Consider the following 23,331-nt stretch of genomic DNA (forward strand, 5'->3'; position numbering starts at 1 on the left):
CTTTTCAGACAAAAAAAAAACAAAAAAACAAAAGGAACTGTGGGACAGTTAAAGTAAAGAATGCAGCCAACCAGGTCAGTGTTCGTGAAGGTACACACCCTTACTGTAACTATGTCAGAGTGCCTTCTTTTTTGTCTTTACATGTGAAAAAAATGTGTTTCTAAGTAGAATAACAGGACCTGATTTTAAGAAAGGAAGCATTGCAAGCAAATGCAATGCAACAGAAAAATAATTAATTATATTATTCTATTTTTCCTCTGTTGTATTTGTTGCTTCCTCTTGGTCAGGACCTCCTTGAAATAGAGGAGATTTTTTATGCTGGTAAAATAAAGGTTACCGTAAATAAAAATTAAAAAAAATTACCAAGATGCACTTAAGCATTTCATCCTTTCAAGACCAAACATCTACAAAGGGAGACTATGCATCATTATTCACATGGTTCTATTCTTTCTCTTTCCCAAATACTTCCTTTCTTTCTCGTCAGTGTCTCTTTGTTCTTACTTTTATGACCAGCTCTCCCTTTTATACACATGGCTACTGCTCCCATTTATCTTGATCCCTTCCTTCTTCCTTGATGTGGGTTTCTTAGCTTTAAATATCTAGCCACCTTTTAAACTTTTAACTGGAGTACTTAATGTTTCTGCCCTGCAAAACCGCCATACTGGAGCTTCTTTTTGCACACGTTGGCAGCACAACCTTTTTTTTTTTTTTTTTTTTTTTTTTTTTTCTTTTTCTTTACATGAGCAACATTTTATAGCCTATGATGATAAACAGCTGTATGGTAAGTTTTTACAAAAAAAAAAAAGTAGAGATTTTTTGGTGCCAGGCACCAAAAAACTCAGGTTAGTGGTGTGAAATAAGTGTTTAAAAAATTAATGTTTCCAAATAATAAATAAAGTAAAAGGTGAGGGGGAGACACGATAATTACTTTGAGTTCTTTTTCCAACATTACCTATCTGCTAATGGCTTGCTGATATTAATCACACTGATCTGTTTTAGGTGGATGCTGTGTATCATGCTATCTTTACCTCTCTTCTTCTGCTTGTTGGGCGTCTATCCTTAATCACTGTTGAGTTAATTAATCTTACACTTGGCTGCTGTAATGACTTGTTAGATGTCCTCTGTGCAAATTGACTTTGTTTCTTTAGTAACTAAAATCACCTGTGAAGAACCAGTATGTAGAAAAGGATAGAAAATGTAGTAGTTTTACGTAGTATTAATAAAAATGAACAATTAGCGTATGTTTGTATTTTATATGTTTTCTGTAACATCTTCTCATAAATGTAGTTCTAGTCTTTTCTGGAATACAACTTGGAATAAGGACGCAGAAATACTAAAACGCTAACAGCAAAGGTACAACTGCATGCAGAATTAATTTCAATATTAACAACATAAAAGTTGTTAATATTGTCTCTGAACAAAGTCAATGTTCTCAAGGTAGAGATTGTATTGCACGTGTTTAAAACAAATAATGTATTGTGACTTCTTTTAGGTCAGACGTTGATGAGGTTAAAAAAAAATCAAGTAAACAAAAACAACAACAACAAAATAAAGAATGTCAATTTTGCTTTTCTTCTGCTCATTCCAACCCTAGATAAAGAGTTGCAACTGTAACATAAAAAAAGAAGAATGGAGATTAGGAAGTTAATTTGTAGTTTCAAACAATTAAATACACATGTCCAATTATTTGGTTTAAATGGCAATGCCATTTAGAGACTTGTAACAACTTTCAGGACAGCCAGAAGCTGTTTACTAAGGTGCTGGAAACAGAGGGCATTAGTAAAGCAATGCTAAGGCAACATTGACAGAACTTTATCTTGTACTTCTCTGTTACACTGTTAACTTGTTCCTCTCAATCATATAACACAGCAAGCCAAAAGTGGAGGAAAAGACATGAAACCAACCTATTGTTGTTGTTATTTGCACAGAAACTGGCAGTGGGTATGCACAAAAAAGTATATATCTATATTTTCATACACTGAAGTTTAAAAATATCTCAATTTTCAAATGCATCAGGGTTTTTTTTTACTAAAATTTCTGTTTGTGAACAAGAAGTGCTAATGCAGAATTATTTATTTTCCATCTATTACCATGTCCATTTTACTAAATCCCCCAGATGATCACAGGTTTTTTGAATATTTCAACTTTAGAGAAACTATTGTGCTTTATCTAGGCTTGGAATGAACAGAAATAAATAAGAGATATTATTTTTTTATCCAATCCATGTTAAATTGCAAATAAATAACCAAACTGTTCAATTAAAAGGAATGTAAAATCACTATTAGCATACATTGACTGAAATTGGGAAATGAAGACCAGACTATAACAGCCCTGACATCCTACAGTGTTTTTAGCCCAGCTCAGCATTATCTGGTCAATCTCATGGTCAGGGATTGCTGGGGTCCCAAACCTTATTACATATTAATGTATTTAACCTATGGAGAACCCCCTCAATAGATAGCCACAGCACAGAATCCTGGCTCTGGGCAATTAAAAGTAATTGACGGATGGACAGACAGAGATCCAAGGCTGCTGGGGTCCATATGGCAGGGGGCTTTCGGAGGCCCACTGCAATTACATAAAGACCTCTGTGCATTGGCATGACACACAGAGAGCCCCCGACAGCAACACAGGAGAGAGAAGGAATAAATCAGGCTGCAGTTAGTCTTTCTTGCAAAGGCTGATAAGGACACACATAGCATATACGCACTTACACATGTACAAGTGGCAGGGAGCTAAGTCCCAGAATGCAGAAAATTCACACACCGTGCATAAAATGGAACAGAGAGAGGACTTTTTTTTCCCTCTAACTGTAAAAACAACAAACGGAAACATATGTCACCTATAATTGTCAACAATCCTCACGACAAGGAAGTCCAACAATCCCAAGGCCAAAAGATTATTCATTTCCTCCTCTGTCATCTAAATGCATCTTGATGCACCAGAGTAGATCTCAAAGGAAGACACTGGGTGTTTGTCAAAACAAGGAAGACAATGAGCAGAGTCTAAAATGAGTAAGGCCAAAACTTAATTGTTTGGGTGAATAATCATTGATAATGTAGAGCAAATAATTTTTTCAGCTTATAATTTTTTCTATCTTTTAATCCTCCTATTTCCTTTGGGGTATGAAGGAGAGATGTAGGCTACCACAGTTAATGTATTATTCACTCTTTATTGATGTGTAACTAAAACTAGCAGTTTAGAGGGAGTGGGGTGTCACCAATTATCCACCACCTTCACTTTCACACACAGTAGCACTAGCCACATGGCCGCCAGGCATGCATTGATTAACATGCTGACAGAAAATACATATTTATGCATGCAGATGTTTCCCTGTATCTAAGCCATAAACATCTGTCACACAGGTATCACTGAGTGTATTGAGAGACCTAAATTAGGCATGTTCATTAAAATGTTAGAATAATACTCCACTACAATGACACCAAACATAAAAAGTATGTCTATGCTTTGGGGTGGGTAGGTGAAAATCTTTGTTATCAAAACTTAAAAGAAAATAATACAGAATGAGCTAAATGTTTGTTTTCTTCTACAAGAGGAGACTGAAAACAGGAAGCACCAAAAATATTATTCGGCTGTCTCTTAATGATAAGTGCGCCGACTTGCAGAACCACTTGTTGGTCGAAGTGAAACAGGCAGGGTAAGTAAAGCTCAGGGTGTGGATCAGCCTTGACCCAATTAGTCACTTGAACCAGCCAGGAATACAACTGAATCCTTAGAGATTTTAGTCTGTGTATCTGACTCTGGACCACTGTTTACGGGATTCCAAAACCACACCACACAAGGCCACACTGAATAAGGACAGTAGCCCAAAATGGTGACTTTATCAGTAAATGAAATGAAAACCATGCTTTTGAAGTGTCTAGATTTGAGGTTGGCACAAGATACGGAATTATGCTACTGAAAAAGCTTTGCTTAAATTAAATGAATCAATAAAGTAAATAAAATCATAGCTATGTTAAGAAAAGCCCCTTTTCACTCCCATGACAAATACGTTGTGTTTCTTTAAATATGCTTTAGTATTCCATGGCTGTCATGGCTCAACACATCCAGGCTGCTCTGGTCTTAGCCTAATGAACAGGTGAAGAATTCCTCAGACAGATGGCAATGGATATAGATTTTTTTTTAAAGTGTGGCCTCATTATCCCATGTGGGGGCACTTTATCCAGTACCACAGAAACACAACACCAGACAGCGTGAGTTGTGTAACGTCAAGGTCAAATTGGGTGTTACACTTTGGTGGTGCACATTGACAAAATAGGGTCTAAAAATTGTCTGGAAGCAGAGCCATTAGTGAGAGACTAATTGGGGGTGGGGGGCAAGTGGTAGGGGTCGAAGCCAAGATTCATAAATAAGTAAGTGCAGGGGCAGCTTGGTCGCTTAATTAACAAAGCGTGAAAAAAGGGTGTGAATCCCATGAGACACCAGCCCAATCTGGTTTAAGGATGGGCAATAGGCAGCAATCCTGTCCGTCTTTGTGGGATTGATTGATAGCATGCTAAATTGAATTTCTAATCATCACCACCCTTTTAGTTTCCGGACCCTGGAGGATTTACAAAGGCCAGAAGTGTCAAAGGAGGCAGTGCTTTTGTATACCTGTTTCTAACACTGTTGCCATAAACACTCCACAAAACACACACACACACACGCACACACACACGCACACACACACACACACACCAAATCAACCTATGTTCGCCTGAGCATTTCCATCTGCCCAGGGGTTATCTGACTCCCGTATGTGTTCTCGCTTGCACTTTCATGTGTTTGTCGATTGTTTTCACACTCTAAGTCATTTGCCTCACCATTTTAAACCAAGACATCCCCTTGCAACTCACACTTAGACACCCTCTTCCACCTAGAGCAACATCTTAAGTTACAGGCAACTGTGAAGCATCTGTTTATTTTTTTTTTCTTTTCAACCATTTTTTCAAAGCTAATCTTTCACATTGTCCAAGCTGACAGCTGGGGAATGCACCTTTTTTATTTTTTAATAAAAAGCCTAGGGCTACAATGACATGTTAAAAGCGTACACCAAACCTGTCATGTAAGTGTTGGTCTTTGAACTTCGCTTTCTTTTGTTTCCCTTTCCTGTATATTGAGTGCCATTTGGCTTTTGTGAGATGAAGAATACAGTTGAGGCCACTAGAATGTGTGGAACTGATATGTATCCCATAGCTTTGAGCTGCTACCTTTTCTCTCTAGGCACATAACAAGCAGACGTATATTGACACTGAAGATCTAATTAAGTACTAGACAGTAACAATACCACCTGTCTCCTACCTGCTTACTGTCAGGATTGGGATTTCAGCATAGATAAAGGTTGTGTAGATCAATCCAAACTGACAGACTATAAAGCCATATCTTCAGAAAATGCTTATAAGATATCTTTTTTAGTTTAACTCAATTACCCCAGATGTATCCCATTGTTAAGCCCAAGAACATCTATTACCATTTGAGTAAAAAGTAAACTGACATCCTATACAAGCAAAGCTATGGTAACCAAAGTCATTCTGATATGAGACAATGCTCAAACCTTCACAAACATTTAACAAAAGCTAAGGTAGTATTGAACTATGTGGCAAAAAGGAGGGCTTGCTCTATTGCTCTTTTCACTTGTTCAATTCATATTTTTTTGCCTCATCTGCCTATCCCTTGTTATAGCTCACAGTCTATAACTGTGATAGACTGGTGACCTGTGAAAGGTGTATGCCGTCCTAGCCTGGTGCATCTCTGCAATGATTAAAGAGGGCATAGAAAATGGATGGATGCCTGTAAAAGCCACCAATTGGTTCAGTTTATATTGAATCAAAGCCTGCATCTATGATTTGTGAGCAGAGAGGTTGTGCAAGTTAAAGACAGTGGGTAGTAAAAGGCATTGGTAGAGAACAGTAGATCTTACATTTCAGGTCCAATTGTGAGGAAGGAAACTTTGTTTTCCAAGCCAAGAGTTGGGCCTGTGTGTTGGTAATATGCTGCAGTGCAATTTCTTTCCTCAAACAGACCTCACAATCACAGCCTTCAAAATTATTTTTGACTTTATTTTTTTCTAGAATATCTACCCGTCCTTTATTCTTTCACCCATAAACTCAGCAGAAGGGTGGAGTACTATTGGCATCATAGCATAGATAAAACACAGATGAAGCTTTGCATCTTCTGATCAGATATTGATGCAATCTAGAGTTATGAGACGTGACTTTAGCTAAAGAGTTAGGAAAACTTTAGAAGATGTCTTTTCTGATCTTTTCTGTTTGCACTGTTTCATGTATACGGCCACATAACTTCAAAATGCCACATTTCTGTGAAACCAAGGCAGACAGAAAATAAGGGGGTCTTTGCACTGCCTAGATGTTTCAAACCCCTTCCTCTTCTCTCAATCCTCGCACTTCCCTGCTGCTCTGGCAAGACAGGGAGGAAGATCGATTGTGTCTGACAGAAATAAAAAGAACAGAGCCAGCTGATTGATTCATTAGCTGAGCTGTGAATGACTGGTGATTTGCGCTCTGACCCCAACGAGAGGTTGCAAGGGTGAAAATTTTTAGAGGGTCTGAATAAATGTGTAATGTTTGGAGTTAATTTGTGCATACATTTGTGTGGTTGAGCAATTAAGCAACTGTCATTATTCGTTTGAGTTAGATGTGTGTTCGAGATGGAAATGAGAGGTCAGAAGGGACTCCCATCGAGTGTGAAAGGGGAAAGAGAAGCTGTTTATAGTCTGACTTGGCACAAAGGGAGGGGGTAAATCAATATAGCCCAGCACTTTCATGTAGCTCAATGTGGTTCACATTATCTGAATAAAAAGAGGAGCTAACAAGGACCATGTTCAACAAATACACCAATACACTGAGAAAATAACAAAATTATGAATTATGAGTGGTTTTCCAAAATAATTGCAAATGAAAAGGCGCAGCATGCATTTAGCAGTACTCCTGAGTTAATACTTTAGAACCACCTTTTCCTGCAGCTTCCTGCTTTTTGAGGTATCTCTCTATCTGCTTTTCACACTGAAGGCACTTTTCCTCATTCTTCTTCACAATGTGCAATGGTTATATCTCAGTTGGTTAGCACGAAGAGCATATTTATACATTGACTTTCAAGTCTTAGGTTGGATGAGATTTTGACTAGGTCATTGTAACTTATGTGTATATATACATTTCCCTAAATCATTCCATTGTAGCTCTGGTTGTATGGTTGGGCTGTTACCTTGCTGAAAGGTGAACTTCCACTCCAGTCTCAAGTATCTTGCAGGTCATAACAGGCATTCTTTAGAAACTGCTCTGTGCTTAGTTTGATCTATTTTTCTAACAACTCTAACCAGTTTTCTTGTTTCACTTGACCAAATTTGATCAAGTCCAAGGGGTGGAAATACTGCAACGCAATGGAAATCTTCTTACTCAGTAGCTGATAGGCAGTTTTGATTAATAGTAATGCATCAATCTGACCTCTATTTGCAACTATAAATAGGGGGTTATCTCTTTCACACATACATCTTGAATTTACCTCTCAGTCTACTGGACAGGCGGTAGGACTCTCTGGATAAAAAGTAACATCTTTACAATTACTGCATTGCCCTTCTGAAATGCTAGCCTCCAAATGTGATGTTTAGGTGCTTGGACATCCTTTATATTGTCCTCTAAGCAATACACATATTTAAGCCTTTAAAGTTGCAATGTCACTTAGGCTTCACATCAACCCTGGCTGAGGTTAAATAAATGCTCTTCGCAGCGGGCAGCTTCTGAGGAAGGTTGTGGTGGAACCATGGGGATTATGTAAATATCTTCACAAAGGTTGCATGTGATTGGTCCCGCTGCCACTGAAATGTGTTGGATTTGCCTGCGGTGAGCTGAGCAGAGGAGTGTGTTTAGGAAGTTCGGGGGAATCTGCTGAACTGTTGATAATGGAACATGGGTCTGGGTTAAACCTGTTGCTGTTACTCAGAAAATCCAGAAGAAAAATGATGAAAATTTTTATTGAATAGGAAAGAGTTCTTCTTCCCTGAAGGTCTTTTGAAGTGCACATGAAGTGCAGCTGTAAAGTGTTTTTGACACAGAGGATAAGAAGCATGGCGAGTGTATCAGCCTTCTTCTACAAAAGCCGAAGTCAACGTGAACAGGACCGCTTTCACACAAAGAAAAAATATTGACCATTTGAGCAACCTTTTCTCTCAAACAGAAATTGCTGTTAATTTTCACAGACATTTAAGCCCATCATATCAGTTGATACCAAAGCTCTTTAAAAAAAAAAGTAACAACCTTCACACACAAGCTGACTCAGGCTCTCCACTTAAAAATGCACAAAAGTTGCTTCTCTTTTCTTAAAAGGAATAAGGCCTGGAGCTAAGCTGGTTTCCTCAAAAATGTTGAGTTATTAACCACCCGGCTATGGTTCAATTCAACAAAAAAACTCTACCTTTTCTGCATTCTATTTTCTTCATTTCTCTTTTCTTACATTTAACAAGACCAGTAGAGGCTGAAACCAGGTAATTCCCCTCAAGCCTCAGTGTTTTACAGCTGTGTCCACTCTCCACACAGATGTAATGGGCCCTTTTTAAATAAAAATATCAAAGATCTCTTTCTGCTCCGTTGGCAGAAATTTGTTACAAGAGTCCGAGGCTCGTAAAGAAACAGTAGGAGGAACTGAGTTTGAAAAGCTGCTGGAAGGAGAAATCTACTCTTTTGAGCTCCACCCTTTGAGTCTGTGTCACGCAGCCTAATAGTTGTCATGTGTCCATTCTCTGTAGTGCGGATCCAACATGAAAAACCTTTATCTGCAGACTGGCAGTGGTGCTAAAGAGAAGTCCAGCATACATCCCTAACATAGCTTATGTGCTGCGGTTATGCTTTGAACATTCTCCACTTGTGAGTTTCAACAGTATTCAGTGTCTAGAAAAAGAATCCATACCCCTCAACATTTTGTCATATTACAACCACAAACCCGTGTTACACACTAACCCACAGTAGAACACGATTGTCAAGTGGAAGCAAAGGGAAACCTGGTATTCATTCAAAAAAGTGAATTATGACAAACATTCAGCCCCTTAAATGTGACACCTATTAACTGCAACCAATTTTCTTTAGATGTCACCAAATTAGTAAAAAGATTCTAGCTGTGTGCACTTCAGCTTTAGCTTTAAAGCAGAGCTAGCAGACATTACTGAACAAGTAGCATCAGGAAACCAATGAATATAATAGACATTTAAGACACTGCAGAAATGATCAATTTCAACCAGGTCTGGGTTGAGAAACAATTTCGAAAGCACATCGCCTCAACATATAATCTTCATGATGAAACATGGAGAAAGCAACATCATGGCGTGTGGAGGCTTGTCTCCAATGGGACCAGAGAAGCTAGTCAATAAGTCAAAATGAAAACAGGAAGCAATTTGAAAACTCCAATACAAATATGAAGGAAAAGTTATCTTTTCTTGTATCTGCCAATAAGCAGCCGTAAGATGCACTCACATTTTTATATTTTTTTTACAAAATACGCACCACCTTTCAATGGTATTTTTATGCACTGCTGAAATTAGAAGGACCCCAGGAGATTGATTGTTTTATGACTATTGTTAAAGACCAAGACTTGCCGAGGGATGTGAGGTCCGCCTAAAAATATTCCATGAAGGGATCAGTTCTTGGCCTGTGGGTGGAGGTCATGGGGCGTGGGTTTGCCGTGGGTGGAAATCTCAGCAGGTACTAACTCAGTAATAATCTGGACAGTTTGACACATGGTAATCTCAGCTGCGCTTTATGGGCATCCGGTGCAGACAGGGGCTATAAAACATCAACTCTGATGGCCATTAATATTACGCTGAACATTTCACCAGCATTTTGAAAGTCGTTTATATATTTCGGTGAGAACCTCGGAGAAGACCCTTGCCTATAGTAGCGTCCTTTCATCTGTACTTGTACAGGAACCTTCAATATAAGTTGATCTTTCAACTAAAACCATAAACAGCTAAAGTGTACACTGAGTTGACTAACTCAATTATTTTCCCACACACTAAATTGTAAACACAGATGACGGAATGTAAGTCTAAAAGTGTTTGTTTTCTCTAGCCAATTGTGCGTGGATTAGCTACAGTTGCAATGAAAACAAAAGTCACTCTGGTATTATCCAACCTTCTTTTTCATTTATAAATGCCAAAATAGTATATCCATCCCTCTATGCAGTTATCACGTTACATCTTTTTTTAATCCTCCTCACTTGACACCCAGACACACTGCACCCCCAGCAATGCACACACATAAAAACACTCCCCTATCTACGTATCCCAACCAATAAACACACTCCTTCTGTTTAGATGTACCACCCATCTTGCACTCCCTGCAAGCGCAAAATCTCTCCCTGGCTCTCTTTCACTCCCTCCGTCTGTGTCTCTTCCTTTCTGTCTCTGTCGTTCTGCTTGGCCGCCTGCAGACAGCAGCAGTGTGTGTGCGCGCATGCGTGTGCACGTGTGTGTGTGTGAGAGAGAGAGACAGAGACTGTGTGCGTGCATGGTGGGCAGGCTCAGAGACATTCCCCCTCCCAGGCTTGCTCTCAACAGTGGGTGTCAAAGACCTGCCATCCCACAAGGCCCCTCTGTTGAATGCCAGGATAGACTTCCCAAACAAATGTCACACAAATGATTCGTCCATAAAAACTGTATACATACTCTAAATTGCGAGTGCTTCAAATGGAAATTCTGTTTGGGAAGCCACTCATGCCACTTTATACTACTAAGAATAGTTTGTAAATTAATACTGATATATAGTGACAAAGGTGACAAAATCTGGAAACACTGGTCACATTCATTTGACTTCTTTCTCAAACCTACATTTAGTTAAGTAGGATTGATGACACAGTAACTTGCCACTGTCATGTGGATGAAATATGCCTGCCTCATAAATGACAAGGTCATATATTTAATGGAATTACATGCACGATATTTAAATATGCTGCAATCAGATGTATTATTGAGAGTAAGATGAATCATTACCTAAAGAGATCTACTGTGTACTTTTAAGAATCTAAAATGTAATTAGCAACTGCTTTATGATAGCCATGAGGTTTTATGAGATTCTGACAGGATGATTACTCTGAGTAACAATGCCAGTTTCACAGTTTTTATGCATAGATTTAAAAGATAAATGTAAGATATTTACTGTATTTTATCTTACACGGACAAGCAATAAGCCAGGCTACTGCTAAAAGAAAATCACATTACAATTACAATTTTAGCAATGTTATCTTAAGAATTAATTTATAGGTTTTTTTTTATTTTAATAGACAAACGTTCAGTAAAAAAAAAAAAAAACATCATATAAGTTAAGAAGAGTAATATTACTTTTTTCAGTTCTGCACCTTATAAGGAAACACAAGTGTAACAAGGTATAAGTGATAAGTTTGTTGGGTTATATAAAGCGGTGTGTAACTTGTCACTGCATAAGAGACCTACTGTCTTTGAAGAAGTGTTACTGTAAGATGAGTGACAGCCTGCGATTTTCAGTCTGAAATGTCCCCCAAAACACAATTTTTTTTTCCACATTTTTAAGTAAACAAAGAGCAGCCGAGCCTTCTTTCAGCCAGTTACCGGGCAGTGTGTATCAAAACCATCATGCTACACGACACTGGAGAAAACTGGTCACTCAGTGGGATCTTGTTAAAAGGACTATTTAAAACATTTTTTTTAAAAGTTTAATACTTAAAATTTACACAAGAGTACATCATTTTCTTTCTCACTGTCCTACTCTCGCTAGTTTTCCTACACCATCCTTTCCCAGGTGAACGGACACCCTCGCAGGCCGAATATGGCAGCAGATTATCTGCGTATGAAATTCCAGTGTGGCGATGTCGCCATGTAATTCATGAACCATCGGTAGGTGAGCATGAGCGCTTGTTGCATGCCTGCTCGATCTGAAAAGACTGTCAGCTCTGCTGCAGATCTCCGGGCCTATGACCCAAATCCGCCCCTCAAACCCAGCCACCGTCACCAGCGTGCTTCTCCCACAGCACCCCGCCCCAGCTCCTCAAAATGTCGTCATACACTCCTCCATTTTCCCCCCAGAACGCTCCATACACCAATCTGAATCTAAGTCAAAGTACATCTGTTCAACATGGCGACAGTCTATAGCATATGACCCGATGACTGGCTTGAATCCCCTGCCGAGTTCAGTATAAAGGGACACTGACGAGGGTGACAGACTGGCACAGTTGTTGTGCCTCATCTCTTTTTTTTTGTGATTTCCTTAAATCAAACTGTTACAAACAGCATGGACGATAATAAAAAAATATATATTAAGTGATGACACATTTTTAAAACATAGATAGATAGATAGATAGATAGATAGATAGATAGATAGATAGATAGATAGATAGATAGATAGATAGATAGATAGATAGATAGATAGATAGATAGATAGATAGATAGATAGATAGATAGATAGATAGATAGATAGATAGATAGATAGATAGATAGATAGATAGATCAATTTAAGTGGCTGAATGACTTTGCTTTTATTTTGCAAATTCACTTTCACGCCTCTTTAGCCCAATTCCACTCAGCCCTTGAATAGCCTGTGTAATAGCCACCACAGTCACTAATACTTCCCTTTGTTACTCCAACGGAGACCCTAAATACATTTGTTCAGTAATTTGCCTCTGAATGTCATGTAGAGGAGATCCCAGAGAAAAGTTTAACACAGCAGCTTCCCGTGTGAGCCCTGCTGAGGGCCCACACAGCCTGATCCTGCGTCTATAAGCATGGAGGCCTTATGGCACAGCGAGCACGCTGGACAAATGGCCCCCACTAACTCTCTTTATTGCAAAGGTTAATTGTTCTTAGCGAGCGGCGAGACGCCTCGAATGATCTATTGGAACTAAATTGTATCTTTTATTTCTTATTGTAGAAGCGACTAAGTTTTACTGAGTATCTTTTAGGTCTGCTTCACAGATAAGTAACAAAATGTATACCTTTAAAATATTGCTTTAATTAAGTTGCATCCGGGTTCTGTATTTTATATTCTTAATTTAAATGTCAAACTCAATCTTTATTTATTTATTTATTTATTTATTTATTTTTTTTACATCGGAACGATGACGACGGCCAGGTCAGGGCGGGTATCCCTTGTCAGAGCGAGGGGGGAGAGAGAGGAGAGAAATAAATCATGTGAGGAGGGTTCGATGAGAAATGTGCCAATTGAAAACAGGCACAAGAAAACTCCTGCGGAGGTGTGATCTCACCCACATAAAAAACATGAACGTGCGCCACAAAGGGCCTGCTTGTGCGTAATCGTGCCACGAAATAAACAGCCATATATAGAAGGGGAAAAAAAGGCACAGAGTGGGGAAATCCTGAGCGGTGACTGTAAGGTCCGATTGTCTTTGTTTAGACATAAAATGTAGAAAAGCCGAGTTTAAAATTCGCATTAAACTACGGTCACACGCATATTACTTAAGAATAAAACGCATCACTTGGAGTAAGTTTTTTTTTTCAATCTTAAATATGAATATAAGCGCAAAACTCCCCGTAATTCAAGCATTTGTGGCTTTAATATAAATCAGCGGGGCGTTAAGTGTAACAGTGCCAAAGTGTCCTGGGTGTTATTAAGTTCTGGTTAATACATTTTGTTTTTACTTTTTTCCTCCTCCCATCACAGGTAATTTACACCGAATGGTAAGCAAACTGCCTCTGCAACCACAGCGGACTGTCATCGAAGCAATTTGTCTCCTCAGCTTTCCAGCAGCTGAAGGTTCAACAAGCCAAGGCCTCATGCATGCAGCTATTCCCCACCGAGGAATACGCTGACCCTAATGGGCACCGCAACAAGCCACGTCGCACTTTGATCAAAGCAAGAACGGCGTGGATTTGTAATCTAATTAAAACCAGTAAAAAAAAAAATAAAAAAGAAAAGAGAGAGAGAGACGAAAGCAGTAAAAAGTACCATAAAAAGATGATTCCTTAATTTGAAAATGAATCAGCTTGACGTCCCATCATTCAGCACAATGCGTAGACAAATTGAAAGAGAAATGGCACATTATTAGCAAAGCACCTATTATTTGGATTTTTTTTAAAAATTTTTTTAGATTATCATTTAATTTATTTTTTTTCCTCCCTAAGCAATCACGTTTACCGAAACCTCTCCGTGGAATTGTGTCATAATTGCATTACAGACAGTAAACTACATCTGCAGGAGGAAAGACCCCAGCTTTCATTATTACATTTCATTTAACTGATTATACACAAGAAACAGCGCGGGAAGGAAAACATTCATTATTTCCTCCCGAGTGTCGCCCTGGGTGCCCCGGCGACCCGGAGGAGACGCGCTGCGCTCCCGGGTCGGTTCCTCCTGTTTCCCTCGACCTTGTTGTGATCATGATGCACCAGAAACAAGTTCCAGCAGAGGCCCATAAATCACGAGCTTGTATTAAAAATCTTAACAACATCCTCAGCCTGGTCAGTCGGGTGCAATTTATGGCATAGGTCACGCAGGGAATAGACTGTTATAACGAAATAGTTCAAATACACGAAGCACGGTCCGCAGCAGCGCGAACCGAGATCACTTTCTTTCTGCTATTCCCTATAATGCCCGCCTGTGTCTACCTTTCTAGCTCCCCAAGAACTCACTCATTCGTTCAAGCCATGTGTTTTAAGTCAGCGGTTCCCAACTGGGGTCCGGTGACCCGCAAGGGTCAGAGAGAAGGAGCCAGGGGGTCGCAGGGAAAATAATCGCCAGCATTTTGCCCAGAGGAAGTTTGACGGACCAGTAAAATACATTTGGGGACGTTCTTTCTCATGGCAAGCCGCTTAAGAAATCAACACTTTTTTTCATGTTTTTTTTTTTTTTTTTTTTTTGTTAGAAAGGGGGTTCCTTTGTTTTTTCTGTGTATTTTTGTTTGCCAGGTTCGGGCAAATTAAGAAAATGCGAGAGTAAAAATTAGTAACAAGACTTAGGTTCACAAAAGTAGCACGAGAAGTTTTCTTGGGACGTTATGAATAACATCTCTAGTTTAAATACAGCTACAGTAAAGCCATCGCTTAATTCGCAAAACGGTTTCAGAAAGCACTTCAATCCTGTCTCAAATTGTAAAATACATAAATATGTCCATGGAAGCGCAATTCACTTGCGGTCACACGATAAACTTTTCAGGTGGGCTGTGCAGTCAGATCGAGAAACAAACAGAATTTAAAAAAAAAGAAAGAAAGAAAAAGAAGTGCTCACTGAACCAGTGGCCCACTGTCCTACTTTCCTACTGGCATTGGAAACTAATGTGCGCCTTCCCTGAAAACCAAGCATCCAGAGTTCAAGCTCCAGGCCCCTTTCTCTCAGCCTTCTTTCTATCATATCTCACAAGTAACATGGGGAGATGCTTCAAACAGTACTAAGCAATAGAGAAAGAGAGTAGATTGCTTTAAAGAAACGACAGATTGACTTTCCCATTGATTTTACGCACTGAAAACATCAGGACTCAGCTAAAAACAGATGGTCCCTCTGTCGGAGCAAATTACTGTAAATAACCAATCAATATTGTCTTTGTAAAACTTTTTAGTCATTCTATTTTTCATTCTAAAGTTTGACATTTTGAAAACTTTTTTAAGTGTTCGCAGGAGCCAAACTTTTTTATGCTGTATTTTCACCTTCTTTTTTTTTTCCTTTCCTTTCTTCTCTTTTTTAAGTACACTTAAACTGATACGGAGTCCAGATGTCAAAAGACCACACATGCAAACAAGCCTAAAATACACGCAGCCGACCTGAAGGGAAAGTGGCAGCGGGGGGGCGGGCTGGTGGTGGAGAGGCCGCCGCCACTCCCCGATGAGACCTGCTGTGTGTAGCTAATTTCCCTTGAAGTGAAGAAAAAAATCTAGCAAATTGCTGTCTGATCTATAGAAAAATGAATAAATAACGACAGTCCATCTATAATGTATAATTGGAAGGCGTGGGCTTTAATTGGGGCATAACAATTGCATATTGAATGAAGCCTGCCTTCACCGGTGCGCAAACTCCTCAAAAACAGTTACTTGAAAAAAAACAACAATAGTTTAGTTTTAATTCTTGAATTGAAACCAATAAAAATTGAGAATGTGCGTCAAAATGAGCTTTCGGGGTCCTACTAGTTTGGAGTGGTGGGGGGGAAAAATACGCTCAGAGGCGAGCCTGCGACGCACCACAACACCAACAGAACAGAACAAAAAAAAAAAAAAAGATCCTACCTTCAACGGCGGAGACCACGGACACCAAGAGGCTGCATAAGAGCAGAAAGTAATCCATTGTCATAAAGTGCTCAACTTGGACATGAACACAGAGCCGCGGCTGAGAAGAGTGTGGAGGTGCAAAACAATCCCGGGGTGACCCAACGCTCCACGCACCCCCAGTTCCGTCCTAGTCCCAGTCGCTGCGTCGACGCTCCAGGCTCAGAGTTATCCTCATTCAACGAAACACTCAGAGGTGAGAGTTCGCAGAGAATAGCGCTGACCTCGGAATAAAAATGTGCAAAAACAGAAGCCCTTCTCGCTTTTTGTGTTATTTTCAATGATCCCCAAAGCGCCCTATTAAACCAGAGAGCACGCAGGCAGCGGGCGCAAGTCTCCCAGTCCCTTTCCTGCGCACTGAGTAAACAGACGGAGAGCAGGTAGTCCAGTCCGCGGTCACCATCCAGACAGCATTCCCGTTTGGAGATTCTGCTACAAAACAACAACCTGCTCCGGGGAGATTCCACAATACTTTTTCCTTTTCTTTTCTGCTGGTCAGAACAGAGGTATCAGAGCCATGTCGAGTGGTCCCATAAGAGCATGTGGGCGCTCACGTGCGTCCGCAACCCAGTGGTATTCCCGTAAAGAAAACAGCCGCGCAGTTCGCAGATATTTATTCCCTGAGCGAATCTTTCCTCTTCTGGCTGCTCCGTTAAGCCGTCTGTCTCGCTCGGATCGTGCACAGGAATGAAGCTCCAGAGAGAGGAGGAATAAGGAGTGTGAGGAGAGACAGGGAGAGAGAGAGAGGGAGCGAGATAGAGAGGGAGACACACACACACACACACACACACACACACACACACACACACACACACACACACACACACACACACAGGGAGAGAGGAGGGGTTACAGTGTGAGCAGCTGCGCTCAAAATATGCCAGCCTATAAAATCACTTAGTTTCAGTCTAAAAGTAAAAAGTATTTTCGTTTAAAAATCAAAATCTATGCATGTTCACTAATTTTGTTTGACTGTTCTATCATATCTCTCGCGCATTTCCCACAGCACAGAAATCAATAAATCAATCCCCTTCTCTCTTTTCCAAATGTTAATGGCATTAAAACAGTTGGTTTTTAAAAAAATATATATATATGCAAATGCTCTTTTTTTATCATTTGATTTTGCAAATTTTGCCAACCACAAGGTAAGTTTGCTCTTTTTACGCTCTTTTTTATTTTTTGTCTTAATTCATTTGTACCGGGCCACTTTGGCTCTTTCTCCCCTAAAGCAATGGACACACAGCGCCCCCCTGCGGATGCCTTTCATTTTAATAAAGAGGAGCTTTCTGCTTATTTCCTTCAGCTACAGCACTTTCATTCTAAGTTTACAAGCTCAATGAGATTTAATGGATGAAACTGAAACCGTCAGTCGAAATCCGCTTATAATTTTAAGTCATAATCAAGTTCCTATAAAGATTTGCCTTCGGTCTAAAATGGCGTTTATCAGCGTCTATCTTTACTGTATGCAATCTGGTTAGACATTCACCTCGATCGTTGGGGATAAATGTTTATTTTCCCCGTCATTGAGTGACTTGAAGAAAGGGGGGGGTGAGGGGGGCTATCACGACTCACCACCAGACTCTTTTTACAACCTCTCCCCTTTGAATTGTAGTTCCTTTGGCTTTAAACACTTGTAGTGTCATCGAGTCAGAAACAGCAGTAAACAAAGTAAAAAATATATTTAAAAAAAATCTTCAATCGTGCACGCTCCTTTCGATGTCTTTTGTTGCAACGTTGCTTTAATTGATTTGGTTTCCAGGAAATTCAAAGCAGTGGTTACAGAAGTTCTCGTCCAAGTGATTAGTGGATTTTAGATTAAAATCAACGCCTTTCCAGTTTCTCCGATCTTTTAGTTTAGTTAATATGTATTCAATTAACTTGAACCCCATATTACTATATAAAAAGAAAGTATACAGGACAAAAAGGTCGGACTTAAAGTCAACCTTCATGACTGAGTTGCCTTGCAAGTTTGTCTATAAATCATGAATACTTGACCGTTCACTCATTTCGAAAGTACAAGTTGTAAAACATTTACAGTTAAGGACGATTACGCAGGTTTACTATGTTTTGTGAGGACGGTGGACGTTATGCTTTGAAAAACGTGAAGATGTTAAGATATAGGCTACAGTTAGAGAATATAAAATTAAGTTATTGTGAGAAATAGAGTTGTCAAGTAGACAGATGTAACCATATCTGTTGTATCTCACTGTTGTGTTGTTTGGGCTTATTGGTATAAAAAACACGTGTTTTCCTCACCTGTAATGTAAAGTTGTTGATTTTTTCCCCCCTAAATTTAATTTTATTTCTTGAAGAAAATGACAACTTGCAGTTTTAGATGTGGCCAAAAAATAATACGGTCGTTAAAAATCTCACTTATATTTGAAAACTTTATTACACACATCATTATTCTGAGTGATGTGAGTGAAATGCATCTTTATTTCAGATACATTTTTTTTTAAGCTTGTAAAATTATTTTATGTTTTAATCATTTTGGTACATTCATTTGGTGAAGTGGCAAAATAGCTGCAATGACCCAAGCAAGGATAAGGAGACTCCATAATTATAAGTATCCTAAATAAACTAATTACAGAATTGTACAAAATGTTCATCTTGGAACAGGAATTGTCCTAGTTGAAAGTTATTGATGCACATTGTTAGCAAATAAATAAGCAAATAAATCAAAAGTACATATCTAAAAAGCAAAAAATAAACAAATACATCATATAAATAAGACAGTTTTGTTCAAGACAATTAATTCACAATGTTTTTTTTCAAATATTTATAATTTCATAATGGAAATTCTCAAATTGTGATCAATAATTCTTCAGAGAATTGAAAAGAAAAGTTCTTTAAATTTTAAAGATTTTTTATTTATTTATTTCAATGAAAGTGTAATTTATTTATGATAAGCAGTGGGGTCGTATTAGGGGCATCTTTGTTGCTTCTAATATGTGATGTTTTCTCATTGGCAGAACATTTGTAGAATCTGGTGTATAGCTGTCTGCCTGAAAGGGAAATCATACAGTCTGGCAAAGTGACGTGGGTAAGAGGAGATGTGGCGACTTCAAAAAAGTTTTTTTTTTATTTGTTGCCAAAACCACTAAAGCCCAGACTCCCCTGCCAGATTGCTATTAAAGGTTGACCAGGCGTGCTCTAAGTCATGGCAGCCACCTTCTTAAATTCAATGTGCTTCCTGTTTTACATAAAAGGAAAGAAGAGCAGCGTTGTGGTAGAAAGCACAACCTTTGTTTTATTTTTCTACTTGTTTTTCATATTACACAAAACCAGGGAGTGAAAATGAAGGTGTCAGCTCTTTTCTCATAAATAAGAAAAATAGATATATTTAATTCTAAATGCAAGCTTGGTAAAAGCCAATAAGCTAAGAAAGTTTTTTTTTCTTTTTTTTCCAGAACCTAAGGTCAACATAATTTTATCAAACTGTTGTTTTTAGAGGAATGGTGTGGTTTTGCAAAACTTAACCTTAGTTATTTATCTACATGTTAAGGAATATATTACTTACTTTTCCTACTAAGAGTCCTCCTACCAAAGGTAACAAGAAAACTATACCGTAGGCCTGTTTTTATGTAATGACTGAATTTTACAGCTCTGCGCCATCTGTGCACTCCGTACACACAGATGGCTTATTTTTGGGAATATTGCATTGACGTTTTCTGCCTGGACACCCACCCTAGCCATTACCCTTTTCCAAACCATGCTTTTATTTTGAAGATTTACCTTACCTAATTCAGCCCCCAGGAGGAAACGGGATATTTTAGCCGCCTATGGACGCAACCTCTGTGAAACCAAATTGTGGACATTGATTTTGCCCCAGTGAAGCGTTTGATCTGGTTTGAAGTCCGTAATTTGTTTCAAATGCGGGTAAAACAAATGCATATAAACACATACTGCGCACAGACACAAGGAAATGGTCCGCTAAGTGCTCCTGAGAGCGTCCCAGCAGCACCTGGCACACATTAGAAACCCAATAAGCAAAGTGGCAGACATTTTACTGCCATATGGAAATTTCTCAAGCTTGCACCTACTGAGCTCTCGCCAGACCCTTGCTAACCTCATCCATCCTTCCTCCCACTCATCTTGTGCCAGGATATCAGTGTCTCTACTTTCTCTCACACAAAAACACAGGACCTTGTCTGACGCACACTGAACTTCCCTTTTAATTCCTCCCCCTCGAATCACATGCCTGGATGCATGCACAAACACACACATGGGATCGGGTTATTCAGTGTATATAAAACTCCTCCAGACTTCACCACACCAACACACACATACTGTGGCAGTCGTGTCTGCGTCTGCTCTAATAGCAGCACTAATGTGATGTGAGTGTGAGAGGATCGCTTTACGGTGGCAATATTAACCGAACAGCAAGATCTTGGTTCTGTTTTGAGTGTCTTTTGATGTGTGCGTGTGTGTGTGTGCACGCTTGAATATGTGCGAGTGCGTACAAGTGAAGAGGCAAAGTGAATTGGTAGTACTGGTGGAGGAGGAGGAGTTGGTGGTGGGTGGCTCTGGAGAATCTCACAAAAAGCTCAAAGCTGGAATCCAGGAAGAGTGTGTGCTGTGTGTGTGGGTGTGCGAGGGACAAAGAGGGGGGCTGTTTGCGAGAGTTTTAGGACGGGGATCTAATCCTCCAAGCCTTCACCGCTGACCGACGACTTAACGCAGGATCCCCAAATTCAGTCCATACTGAACCCCTCCCACATCACCATCACCCACCCTGTTTTGCACAAACACCCACTTGGCTTCACGGCCACTGCCGCGACTTCACCAGCAGCCCTGCTGTTACATCCCACCTCCCGTGTAACCTCAACAACTTTCACGTCTCTTTGTCATCGTCTTATCTTAACACCAATGTCTGTAATGTCTGTCTTTGGTGACAGTTTTTTACGTTTCACCATCTCTCCTCAAAACCATGAAAACATATACTTCATTATCTCAACTCACAGAAGATTTATGACTCAAACTGGAGTCACCATGACCCTGCAGTCTTTAGCCAGACAAATAGTCAGAAAGCCATTTAGGCCGACAGACAGTCTCAGATAGTCAGTCAAATGCACGCAGGAGGATGACGATATCTTGCAGGCACACGCATGCACAGCTGACACACAGGCTGTGAGCCTGTAAATTATACACTGTACAGACAACACGTGAGAGAGAAATAACCTTTCAGCACCGTAACAGGATTACGTAGAGAACACTCAGAAGTTTGACAGGGCACGTTAAAAGCTGAGGATGAAAAAGTGAGTCAGTCATTGAAGCTGCTTTTCTTGCAAAGTGAGGTTTGGTTTTCAGCTTTACATGGAAGCTTATGAATATTTATTTTAGGAGTGTTGGACAGTGATGTTTTTTAAAAAAAGAAGCAGACAAGAAAACAAAGCATTGACTTGATACATGTAAATTCATGTTTTTGCATAGGATCTGGGAAGCAAGTTCAGCGGTGTTTTGAAAAATACGACTAAGTGCAAAGACGTAATTAAATTTTATTTATATGAAATAACATGCGCTTGCTCTATGGGGTCTGAAAATTATTTAGTTCAAATAATTTTAAATCAGTTTACATTATATGGTGCCAAAAAAAAGCCATGTAAAGGCAATACACAAAGCAAGCAATATGGCTACAAAATCACATCAAAGCATCTCCTTGAAAAATGTACATTTTCAAACAAAAAAAAAGAAAAATTAGAATTGAGCTGTTCATACCTTTAGCTATTAAGTATATTAGTGTACATTTAAAATACAGTGCTGATATATTTTCTTGAGATTTTATTAGATATAGAACAAGTGTGGTGTGAATTTTTATTTAGTCCCCTTCATTGTGAAAACACCAAATAAAGTCCAGAGCAACAAATTGAATAATCATGCCTACAGTAAGATCCTGGTGCATACTTCTATCCACACACACCTATCATGTATCCTTTTATTTTTCAGTTGAACCCAAACTCTCTCCCTACTCTTTTGACACCAGACCTCTGTTCCCTGTGTCAGTGTGTTTTATGTGGCCTTCTTGGCAAAGTAGGTGGAAAGAGGTCAGCTCAAGTCAACACTCCAGCAGAAACTCTACAGTACGCTTCAAAGCTTTTCCCATTAACACAACAGAAAAAATCCCGGTCACTGCTTTTTGAAGCCATCACTGAGAAATGTACTGCAACACATATTTTTTCCTAATGCGCGACCCACTCCGTCTCTGCTGCTGAGGTATGCCCTGCCTGCACACTCCAGATTTACAATATCTTCATGCGTCAATGGCTGAGACTGAAATATCTTAAGTGGAGCTTGTGCCAACACGATTTCTTTGGATTCATAAATATTCTGGACCGCTCCGTGATTGCTGTGGATTATCATCATGCTGGAGAGAGAAAAAAGAAAATCACTCAATTTATTTTTAATAAGTAAACATTCTGAAGATATATTGCTTTGACAATTTTCCATGGAGGGAGACCAGACATTTGGAAGGTAAAGAGGTACAGGAGGCGGCCGTTTGACATCGGCAGATTTCAAAGGCCCTGGATGAATAATCACTGGTGCTGGTTCAATAGCAAAATGATTGATTGGCCCAAAGCTTCTTACTGTCTGAGACAACATTCTTCAAAGTGTCCGAGCACAATGTCAACACACCGTCTCCCCTGTGAGCTGTATTCTTCTTTTCCAGTGTCCCCTCACTTGACCCTTGACATGTCAGCATATTCAGCTGCAGAAATGCAATTTTCTATGCAGCCACTGACCCAAAGGCTGGGCGCCAGAGGCAGCGGTGCTCTTGACGGTGGGTTACAGAAGGTCAACACCAGTGTTCCACAGAAACAAGTCTGGAAATTAACTTGTTAAAGCAGCTCTGAGATATTTTCAGCCATTTGAAATCACATCAAAATCTGTGATTGGGTAGTTACTGCTGTCTGCACGTCTCACGTGGAGGTCAGAAGCTTCAAGTGTCAACTTTTTATGAGCATTAAATCACAACAAATCACTCCCTTTCTAGTTACTGTCATTCAACAGAAAAAAAGGATTTCCTTCCCCGTTAGTGTCCAGATCTATGTCCGCTCTCCCAGAAGTAGTTAGTCATGACAAAGTTTCAA

General features: G+C 39.5%; 1 protein-coding gene across 10 annotated transcripts in view; it reads right to left on the reverse strand.

The window, feature by feature from the left end:
• The window catches only part of ephb3b (eph receptor B3b), a 66,093-nt gene extending 49,125 nt beyond the window's left edge, over window positions 1–16,968 (reverse strand). For 2 of the 10 annotated variants that reach the window (XM_017304460.2, XM_017304458.2), the window contains exon 1: window positions 16,205–16,962. In XM_017304460.2, coding sequence (XP_017159949.1) covers window positions 16,205–16,268 — 64 coding nt within the window. In that variant the 5' untranslated portion in view covers window positions 16,269–16,962. Of the gene's footprint in view, window positions 1–16,204 lie in introns of all 10 variants that reach the window. The other 8 variants (XM_008406817.3, XM_008406816.3, XM_008406819.3 and 5 more) reach the window with 7 other exon arrangements.
• Between the last annotated feature and the right edge of the window lie 6,363 nt (window positions 16,969–23,331).

The sequence above is a fragment of the Poecilia reticulata genome, chromosome 4, assembly GCF_904066995.2.
Source record: "Poecilia reticulata chromosome 4, P_reticulata-male-v2, whole genome shotgun sequence".
In the NCBI taxonomy this organism is placed as follows: Eukaryota; Metazoa; Chordata; class Actinopteri; order Cyprinodontiformes; family Poeciliidae; genus Poecilia; species Poecilia reticulata.